Genomic DNA, 11,163 nt, shown 5'->3' with positions numbered 1-11,163 from the left:
CTCTAACACACACTCAACAAGGTTTTTTCAACTCCAACGCCGCGTGTCTTCAGTATTTGAGTCTACTCTACATCCACTGTTACTGTCAGAGGACAGATTTTCAGCGGGGTGGGGTTTTTCCCCTCTTCACACAATCCAGGGGAGAAGTAGGGGAAAATCCTTTCTGTAAATCTATCTTTAAATGTGTGTATTGTGGTCAAATCAGCAGCGTTGATGAAAACGACCTTTCCTTTGTCATAGTCCAGCTGTACAGTGATCTTGTCAGGCTTCTGCTTCAACACGAGCTTGGCGCGAGGCGAGGTTTGAGCCCAGAATGAGTCTCCATTGTACAAGCCGATCACCCAGAAACCCTCCGTTGGGTTGAGGAAGACGGTACTCTTTCTTTTTACGGACTCTTGGGCCACTCCGATGTACCAGTCTTTGCCCTGGCCCACCTCCACCGTCCAGCTGTGTTTCCCAGAGGTGAAGCCCGTCGCTCCCAGCACACACATACGGCTGGTGCAGCGTTCAAGGTTGTCGGGGAGGTGCTGCTTACTGCTGTATTGTACACAAGTCAACTCTTCAGAGAACTTCAGGTTGGCGTGGGCCGTGTTTGGATCCAGAGTGACGGGAACTGGAAGTACAAACAAAATGAATCGAGGAAATACTACAATGCAAGCTTTACCTTTTGAAGCCATTGTCTGCTCACTCACCACACGTGACAGTATTGACCATCTTCTTGCAAATTCCAAACTTAAGTAATCCTAGATGAATTGCAGAGTTGATCAGGATATCTCTGATACATTCTGGCTCTTGAATGTTGCATTTGGCCCTGAAACGTTGAAGTTATTACATAAAAAGAAAACATTGTCTTAGGGAGATGGTCTTTGATCATTTTAGCAGTGAGTTATGCATACCTTTTCTTTGTTTGCTTGTAGTCCTTAAGTAAAAGAAACAACAGCAGTGTTAGGTTGTATGTACATCATATATAGGTGCACGGCATCAGTACTGATCAAAAGGCTTGATTTTTCCATTTAGATCCCAGTCGGATCTTCTTTGGGTCAAAAGGAATAATGCATTAAATGGTGAATGATCATATTAGCATGCAGGCATACTAAACTAAGATACATGGTGAACTTAACTCCTGCCAAATGCAAGATGGCATGCTTTTGTATTACTTATTACTTATTAACCCATACTATGCCTCTTATTACATATGCATTATTATGATTATGTCATTAGTTTTTTAATGGCATACAATATTTTAACATACTGTGACTTTTTTTCCAACGTTCTACATTATGACTTTTTGGGAACATGCTATATTATGAGGTTGTTCAACATGCTATCTATGACTTCCTTTATAATTTTTTCGACAAGCTATACTATGACTTTTTTAATGACGTTATTCGATATACCATACTATGACTCTTTTTTTTACTTTTTTCGACATGCTATACTATTACTTTTTTCAACATTACATATTCTACTATGACTTTTTTTTACATATGATACTATGATGTTTTTATTACTTTTTTAAACTTTTTTTTCAACAAAATATAAAGTTTTATGACTTTTTTTAACATGCTAACCTGTGACTTTTTAAAGTTTTTTTTTTAACATACTGACTATTTTTATGACTTTTTTTTAAAAGGCTGTATCATTACCTTTTTCGACAACATATCGATTATTTGATACTATACTATGACTTTTTTATGACTCTTTTCGCCATGCTATATTTGGACTTTTTGTCATGTATAGAAATGATTTAACATCATGTTTTGGAGTCAGTGTGTGAATGTTACTCTTATCGTGTGATGGCTTAAATTGTAAATATGGCAGTAAATGTACCTGTAGAAATGGTAAGTCCTTTGCTTTGAGCTCTGCCTCAATATCACTGATGGTGGAAGAGAGAGTTATGATCTGGTCGGTGATGTTTTGCAGTTTCTGACACATCACCTGGGTCTTAATTTCCTTTTCCTGTTTGAGCACCTTCAGCCTACTTTTTTCCTCCTCTCTTAGGAATAGATGTAGCTCTTCAAACCCTTCTTTAATGGTTTCCTCGCTTTGCTGAGCTTGGCTCTGTAATGTTGAGGGAGATGGTTATTTTCTGCAGTAAACCAAAGGAATGTTTGTGGGCAGAATCAGAATCAAGCGGTTAACAATTAATCTTCAATCAATATTAATTGAGTAATCAGAGTAGATGTACAACAAAACTCGCTATGCGTAATGGTTACCTGTATATAGTCTTTGGTTTCCTCCCAGTGAACCTTGGTTTTGTTCAGTATTCTGAGCTTTTTCTTCAAGGACTCTAGCATGACAGAAATTTCTGCCTGAAAATGTTAAAGAAAAGAAGTACATTACTTTTAACTATCTCAATAATTAATCAGTTTTGCTTTTTGTTTGTGTTTTTTCTTGTCTTTCAAATGAAACTACAAACTTATTATTGAGCAAATTGTACAATGACATTTAAAGTGAATTGACAAATTAAATTGCTCTTTTCTAAAATCATTGTAAACTAAATTGCACTGAGTTTTAGATGGCTATACTATAATAGTAGTATACATAGTACTATATAGTAGAACAGCTTCAACGGACACAAGACTAGAGAAATCATTTGATTGAGAAAACAATTATTATGAAAGTTATTGCAAAAACAGTCTGTAAACAGATTCAGTTCAATCTTGCCAATCTCAAATTTATAAGAAACTCCAAGTCCAGCCAGGCAGCCATGATGTACATGCATTCAATGATATTCTCTCACATGACCTGTTTGACAAGCTGGTCATGTGACCTCTGGACAAAAACAAGACACTTCCACCACTGTGCAATTTGAAGAAAATACAATCTACTGAGTTCGGAAAACATGATTAAGCACAAAAACGCATGTCTCTTCTACAAAATCATACATGGCATGTCCCCTCCTCCACTCAGAGAATTTGTTAACGTTGGAATAAATCCACATCAGATCACAAGAGGAGTCACAAGAGGCGACTGCATTATTCCATTAAGGAAAAGCTCCTTTAGTCAGTCAGCCTTCTCTGGCCTCAGGAGCATGGAACAACATCACCAGGTATCAGAGACAAACATATCGGTCCTTTTGTTCAATCTGAAACAGCTGTTCATTGATAACATGACCTGCCAGCACTAAACCTGATCGCCCTGCTGTTGCCTTCTTGTATCGGCGTGTCTATAAATTTGTCTTCTGTGTAGTTCGTTCTATGTCTATCATGTGCTGCTTCTTATGTACTATTGTAGTTTTTATTCTTTGTGTGTTTCTTGGTTCATGATTGATAGACATGTTTTTTTTGTCTTTCTTTATGCAATGTTGCTGTATGTTTCCCTGTGCATGTACTGTATGCTCTGGTGGGCTACTGCCTGTATGTCTAACACATCTTAATGTACTGATGCATGCCTCCCTGTATGTGCTTTACGCTATTGCCTTGACTATACGCTTTTATCGTAGTTAATGTGTTTTTTTCTTAACCCTACTTGTAAATTTGCTGTTGTTTTCCATTTTTTTAGGGAGCCTGTTGTTACATCTGGCCAGGGACTGCAGATGGAAACCGGCCTCTGGCTAAATCTGGCATATTTACAGAAATGTTGATTAATATGAACTGTCCCTGTCAAATAAAAATAAATAAATCAATAAAAATGTTAGTTGAATCCAAGTTACTTATTGTGTTTCTTGCATTGGAGTGCAGCTAATCCCCCTGTTATTTTCCCGGTTTCTATTTTTACTCTACCTTTTTGTGTTGGGCCGCCTCCTCCACTGGGCAACACTCATGAACTTTGTGCTGTTTTGATGTTTGGCAGACGAGACAGATGGGCTCTTGGTCATTATGACAAAAAACCTTCAGCTTCTCGTTGTGAAGACGACAAACTTCTTCATTCCTGTTGGTCATATGCACTTGATATTCGTCCGCAGCTATCTTTAGTGCCAAATTGATAGGAGGCCTCCCAGGGACGGACACGTCGCCACACACAGGACATTCTCTGCATCCTTTCCATTCCCAGAATTTCTGTAAACAAACTCTGCAAATATTGTGGCCGCATTTTAAGCGAACAGGAAGGCAATAAATCCCAGAGCATTGAGGACAATGTAAATCCCCGGCAGAGAATGAAATAGCTGCCATCAGGTTGTTCCGGTAAGGTAAAGTGAGGTTTCCTTCCTGCTCCTCAGGTATAAATGACAGGCGGCACAACCCTGAACGCTTCGTTGAAACTCCTGTAAATGTTGGCAAACTAGTATGACTGGTTTAATACACATCAAGTACACATACTATGTCATACACACACACATACACACACACACACACACACACACACACACACACACACATTTATGTATATATTTGGATATAGCAGTAGCAGTATAGTCAATAGCAGCACTAAGATCACAGAATAGACTTATATTCACGTTGAGTGCACTTTATTCTCAATAAAGAAATGTTTCCTTATTCAACACAGTAACATGTTTGACTCAAATAAATATATTAACAATGCATTCCAAATCATTTATAACATGGTTATATTAACATGTCTATAAAAACATAACAATTCTACATGTATTTAAATGGCGTGTTATTACTGCATTAATCCTCTGAGAGCAAAGCTTCGAGGCAAAAACAGAGGTAGTTTAAACCGTGAAAGATGAGATCTTATTATACCCCAGAACAACATATATGATATCCATGCTTTAACGTTTGACTCCAAGAAGAACCAGGTGCTGTTCAGAAGTTGAGGTCTGTTAGTGATGTGTGAGAAACAGAGGCACTTGTGCAAAAGTAAATGTGTTGATCTCTCTCTTATGCTGGCGACCTACGTGGCGTTTTATAGAGAGAAAAGTCAATATATTTGTGAAGCTACAGTATTATTGACTGTATTCCTCAAGTTTGATGAAATAAGTTCATCACCTCTTTGCTTTAATTATGAATGTTTCAAGAAATGTTAATATTAATTATTTTTCCTGTTCTGACCATACAATTGAACTGATCCATGCCTCATCAATGTTTTGAATACAGTAATCTCATTTTGTAATCTTACTTAAAATACATTGAATAAGATTTTTTGAGGAAAATCTGCTGTATGAAAAACAATGTTTTTATTTATGGGCATTTTGTCCCCAAAGTCTAAAATAAATCGAACAAATATATAAAGGAATATGAATGAAAAAAAGCCTCTGGATATTAAGAAAAACTATAATAAACAATTCCAAAATAAGTAAATACAGTTACATGGAGTCATCTTTTGATGTAACCTTTTGTTTCTCGTCATTGTAAATAAATCATGCAACATTAACTGATGTGACGGCTGATTTCTTCTTCTTTTCTGGCTTCCTCACTCGAAACCACTTTAAGATTACAATGCCTCTGCAAGGAAATCATCAAAATACATTTGACCAATTAATACATATTTACATATGACTACAGATATGAAAACACTACATTAAAACATACTGCATGTATCTCCTCTGATATGACTGATTGATGATCTGACAAGAAGATCCTTTCCCAATAGGTTTCCATCTCAACATTTTTTGACCTTAAAATTGCCACAATATTATGTTGATGCAGTAAAACATGGATAGAAAAGGAATTTCTATGGTCACAATGTGTGTTCCTTAATCTCAGTGGAAAAGGGAAAACAACAGCTGCATGAACCTATTCTGTAAAGACATACTAGTTTTTGAATGGTTAAGAGATTTTAGCTTGTTTTACAAAAACACCTCTAATAAGTCAAACATTTAAAACACAAGAATAGTATGTACATGAATACAATAATAAATATACCATGTAAGAAATTGCCATGTTCTGATAAAATACAAATCTGCAACCTGTCGATTAAAGAAAAAGTGGATGTTATGTAAAAGGTAATATCAGAATTTGAATAACAAATCCTGTGATCACTGAAGATCGTCATTTATGAGACAATTCTAATGCATAAAACGGTGAATACAACTTATAAATGCTATTTGGGCGGTCCGTATTCCTCTAGATGTAAATCCTGCAACAAAAAGGCCAGTCCCCAGAGACGTTGGCTCTTTCCTCTTCAACGTATATTGAAATCAGTCCGGTATACCCCCTCAGTCAGCTGTAACTCACGGACTGATGTCCGCCATGAAGATGGATGTCTGGATTGTGTCCTCAGAGCCGCACGCTGAGACCCTCTGGGTTCAGTTCAGCATCGTCTTCACAGAGCGGTGAATTATTCCTCCTCAAACATCATCAGCACATCCCGAGGCTGCCTGCTTCTCTCAGATCAGTCAGGAGCCTGTGAGGCTTCACGCCGTGTCTGCAGATCCAACTCACCATCACAGTCGCACAATCACACAAATCCAGGCTTCATGGAGGACTTGAAACATTTAGGACAGCCCTTCGTTCCGTTTGTCTGCAGACACCTGAAAGGAGAAAACGGCCATTTGTCAAGAACAGCTCTTGGCTCTTCAAGTAAAGAAATATATACGTGTTACTGTGAGCAGATGGGAATATTATGTGTAAAGAACATCAAAATAAAAAGTACACTTAATAACGTGTTTTATCTCTTAAATAAATAAATAGTGTGCCATGCTAGAACACCCACTTGAGATGGAAAATGTGGGAACAGGGTAAGGCCTGCAGTTTTTGGTCCCTGTCCCCGATGGACTCGCCACACATGCCACAGTAGAGCTCCAGCTCCTCGACACACTGCAGGAACTTCACCACCTGCTCCCTCAGCTCCTCCTGCTGCCCCCTGCTCCGGTAAATGCCTTCACTCAGGCAGTGCACCTTCAGCGTGCACAGCTGAAGACACGAATCACAAAGAGACGACGATGAAATCACTGAAATATGGACTCTTTCTCGAGTAACACAACCAGGACTGCAGTTAAACACTACTAAAGTTCATTATTTTGTCCCCAAAAAACATCAAAACATTCTGTTATTACTTCCCTTGAAGGTTTTACAACAATAACTTGTTTTATCCAACCAATACTTTACAATGGTGAATGACCTTTTCAGACATGGAATTTGTCTGCTACCCTGGCATTCATACAAACATTTTTATATTTTGCTTAAAAAAATGACTTAAACAACAATTCAATTATGAAACTAGTTGCTGATCAATTCTGCCAAATAACTGCAGCTCTACTCTACTTGTGTTCTGTGTCACAGCATTTACCTTGTTTCCCATCCCGTCTGCCAATTCCTGTGCTCGCTGCAGAGAATCAAGAGCCTAGAAATGTAAGAGTGAGGTTGGGACTTATTATGAGAAACAATAAAACATTTATGTCAGTCATAAGACTGTAATATTTGAAGTGGGATTATTATGTAATTATAAGTACCTTGTCAAATTCTTTCTGCAGGAGCCAACACTTTGCAACTCCCAGGTAGACATGTGACTGTCCCAGACGGTTTCCAATCTCCGTCATGATACCCAGTGCCGACTCGTAGCGAGGGAATGCTTTCTAGATGGATGAAGAGAATCAGCCAAATAAGGCTCAACATATAGATGCCAAAGCAACAAAGAGTTGTGTGAGAAAGCACAAAAGTGGCATCTTACATCAACGTCACGCCTGCAGCGGTGTATGTCTGCGAAGTTTAGTAAGCACAGAGCCTGCAGAGGACGGTCGCCGTGCTGCAGAGCAATCTTCATAGACTCCTGTTGAAGAGGAAGACACAAGTATTAGAGAGAGACGCTTGTCTGACCCTCAACTGTGATACCAAAACTTAGCACTCAAGGATGGGAAATTATGGAAAATAATTTTGGATTATTTGGCAGTTAGACTTTCAAGGTAGTCCGGTTTATTATCAGCAGATATATTCAAACTCAATCGCAGTATTAAACAATAAAGTACCATAATATATAATTCTACTTCTTCTAAAATGAATCCATGTTAGAGATGAAAATATGTAACATGATTAAAACATTTCATGGATGAGAGCATTTAGCTGAGAGTTTTTTTTACAATGAAAAGCATTTATATATTGCATGGAGTCACTTGATTTAGAAGTTAACTTTCAAAAATAAACCCGACTGAGAAGCGATATGTGGAATGTGAAGCATTGTTGTTTCACCTTTAGGACTCCGGTATTCTAAATATGATAACGTGTACGTGTTTTTGTATAAATGCTCCCGGCAAAAGTAATAAATCGGAAATGCATCCTGCTGTCTTGTTACTTTACTTTTGCACTCCAAGGCAATGACATCAAGCTATTTTTCACCCTCGGTACATAATTAGAACGGAGTGAAGACTAAGGCTTCATTAACACTTCAAACCAGCGCCTCTGTGAGCATATTTTGGTCGAGGTCTGAGGCCTTCTACAACGTAACAACTGGCACTTGCACCTGTCAGCGGCACATCGTCTACTGTATCTGCAGCTCCGACATCAAAACAGCCAAAGACATAAGGGGACGGCGACTTTGTGGGGAAAGAAAAACTGTCACATTCTCCGCAAGTTACACAACCGTGTCTTAGTGGGGCTGAGGCCCGTCTCTGAGGACGGCACCGTGCGTTGGACAGTTATAAAACAATACCTCACAGCACTCCATGGCGTCTGGCAGGCGCTCCAGCTTCCTGTAGGCGACAGACATGTGGTACTGGCTCATGGCTCGATACTTGAGGCTCCAACCCTTGCCATAGTCATTGACGAGCTCAGCTGCTTTGCAGGGGAAGAACAGGGCTTTCTCATAGTCCTGTTGGCAGACGTTACGGATGAGTAAGACCTCTGATGTACAAAATGACGTGTCTTCGTCAAATGTCCTATGTATATACTTCTGACTTTGGTTTGTTATTCTGTTCCTTTGACACCTCAAACGTTGGCAGTGTTAAAACATGTTTTAACACGTCTCTCTAGCTTTAATGGACATATTATATGTTTTCTTCCATTGAATAACGTGTCATACGAGAGCATTCTTCAACGCCACTTCATCTCATTCCTATTGCAACCTGCCCTCCCACAGGAAGCCGAGGGATTACTTTTACAAATCTCAATATCAAGGGTACTACATGGGCCCCCACCAGTCAGTGACTCACGCCGCCCTTGTTCCACAATGCCCAGGACCACACCAGCTAAGCGTGGATGATGTTTGACTGGATGCTCTGCAGTGTTATCATACAGCAAATTACGCTGGCAACATCAGTATTGATTGCACAATCAAGTTGCACGTGCAATCCAATGAAGGTTTTACCGAAATGAAATACCAGAGAGGTCTGCAAGGATTTTTTTTTACAGAAAAAGAAAAGATTCTTATTCAACCTGCTTGTCTAATATGTCAACCAACATTAATAAAGACATTTAATTAAAATCTAATGCTGAGAAAGAGTGTGGTATTTGCAGTGCAGCACACATTAAAATGATCCTAATGAGCTTTCACAACAGTTTCATTAGTTTTATATATATATATAAAAAAGGAAGTATACCTTAAGGTGGACATAAATGTTTCCCAGGCTGCAGCAGACTCTGCACTCCAGCATCTTGTCATCGTTGTTGTGTGCGTAGCGCAGGGCCTTCTCGTAGCTCTCCAAAGCTTTCTGGAAGACACTGAGGCCCAGGAAGGCATTGCCCATGCTGAGACATACCTGGCCATTGAGCTGCAGGCTAACGGTGGTGCCCTGCATGTTTAAGCAGGTCTTACAGTAGGACACCGTTTTCTGGAAGTCACACAGCTTCTCATTGCTGCGCGCCAAGTTCAGGTAGCCCTCCGTCAGGTAGTCTGGGTCCTCCATTTCTCTGGCTGTGTCGATTTGATCAAGCGCGTACTGCAAAGAGAGAGCGGCAAAAAAACTACATTCAAAAACATACTTAATAACAGAGAAATGATATGATGCATGTATTCAAAAGGCATGGGGCCTCTACTTTATGAAGTCTTCATTAAAGTGAGGTGTAAGAGAGTGGGTGCTGTTGAGTAAAGACGGTTATGTCAACAAGACACCCCACACGGATACTCAGGTTGCAGGACACTTATTTACTCTGCATCGTGCGGAAGCCACAAATTAACCCATGCTTCTCAAGATCACTGTAAACGGCACCAAGAGGCCGACCTTCCACCACTTCTCGTTCAACAGTCATTCGGAGGTTGTTGGAAATCGTACCTGTCCCACAGGACATGTAAACTTGAATGGATTTTCACTGGCACACAAATGGCAGTTTGCGTAACACAAAATATGATCACACTGTGGCAAAAATGCTAGAATTTCTTACCACACACATTTAGAATGGGACACTGCTATGTTTAGCTAACTACGGTGAGTGGTTGTATGTAGCATACTGTTCTTTGGGAGGCTTACCTTGAGCATATCTTTATATTTTCCCATTTCTGAGTGGGCCGTGATCAGACAGCCCAACACCCGAAACTTGCCTCCAGGATCTGAGGTCCTCTCCAGCACTTTTGTCCAGACATGCAGGGCTTTGTCTGTCTGATTAGACTGATACAACCTCAGGCCCTTCTCTATCTGCTGCTTGGTTTGGTCCTGGCCCATCTCTGGTGCAAGGCTCCTCATAAAAATATTCATTCGTTTAGGCCATGCAATTTCAGTGAGGCAGCAAGAAAGTAGATCCTTGCCATGCACAGAACGACTCCAAAGAAGATCCCTTGAAGATGATCCTCCGAGCTGTCGCTGCCAGAAAGCCTACCAGATCCCGCTCTCTCAGCTCCGACTGTGCAGAGATGGAGAGGAAACTGGATCCACCAAAGTAAAATGGTAACACACCGAGACCATTATCACCAGTCGCTTCGTGGGGAGCTGCAGGGCCTGAAAAAACCCTTCTCCATTTAACCCTGCAATGATCCCCTCTCACCATCAAGTGTTCGGAAATTCTCTGTCAGATTTCCGCTTGAAAAATGCCAAAGAAACACGTTTCCCAGCGGCGTGCTAGCAGTGATATCCCAGAATATCTGCTCCCTCCACACCCCAGCGAAAGGAATTCTCAGTACCCCTGTGTCCGACCCCCTCCACCTTCCTCCTACTGCTGGCGCTACAGCAGATGGCCTTGTCACTCTAGACCATGTGTCCATTCAGGAATTCTGTCCTGCCCTCAGCAAGCAGTCCCAAGGTCAATACAGCTCCTAGCGATCTACCTTCGCACTAAACCTCACTTACTGACCAAATACTGGACTACACATTTTTAACTTACAGCCCTCCGCAGCGTTAAACACACATCCACAACTTGATCTCACCAGACTGGCGTGTGTGGCACTGTGAGC

General features: G+C 40.3%; 2 protein-coding genes across 2 annotated transcripts; both read right to left on the bottom strand.

Moving 5' to 3' along the window:
• Positions 1 to 62: 62 nt before the first annotated feature.
• On the bottom strand, positions 63 to 4,147 carry LOC311019128 (zinc-binding protein A33-like; the record flags this gene model as incomplete). The annotated part of the gene is made up of 6 exons (XM_084018359.1): positions 3,726 to 4,147; positions 2,217 to 2,312; positions 1,831 to 2,061; positions 897 to 919; positions 693 to 811; positions 63 to 613 (listed from the first exon to the last, which is right to left on the bottom strand). Exons 1-6 carry the CDS (start codon positions 4,113 to 4,115, stop codon positions 63 to 65), a joined length of 1,410 nt encoding a protein of 469 aa, XP_083874485.1. The 5' UTR covers positions 4,116 to 4,147.
• Positions 4,148 to 4,436: 289 nt separating this feature from the next.
• rapsn (receptor-associated protein of the synapse, 43kD) lies at positions 4,437 to 10,904 on the bottom strand. Its single transcript, XM_084018040.1, has 8 exons — positions 10,247 to 10,904; positions 9,380 to 9,718; positions 8,494 to 8,652; positions 7,519 to 7,617; positions 7,301 to 7,423; positions 7,138 to 7,191; positions 6,562 to 6,761; positions 4,437 to 6,379 (listed from the first exon to the last, which is right to left on the bottom strand). Exons 1-8 carry the CDS (start codon positions 10,469 to 10,471, stop codon positions 6,307 to 6,309), a joined length of 1,272 nt encoding a protein of 423 aa, XP_083874166.1. The 5' UTR covers positions 10,472 to 10,904; the 3' UTR covers positions 4,437 to 6,306.
• Between the last annotated feature and the right edge of the window lie 259 nt (positions 10,905 to 11,163).

The sequence above is a fragment of the Eutrigla gurnardus genome, assembly GCF_963514095.1.
Source record: "Eutrigla gurnardus genome assembly, chromosome: 9".
Classification (NCBI taxonomy): domain Eukaryota; kingdom Metazoa; phylum Chordata; class Actinopteri; order Perciformes; family Triglidae; genus Eutrigla; species Eutrigla gurnardus.
Note: the sequence above shows the minus strand (reverse complement) of the source record. Positions and strands in the feature narration are given on the sequence as shown.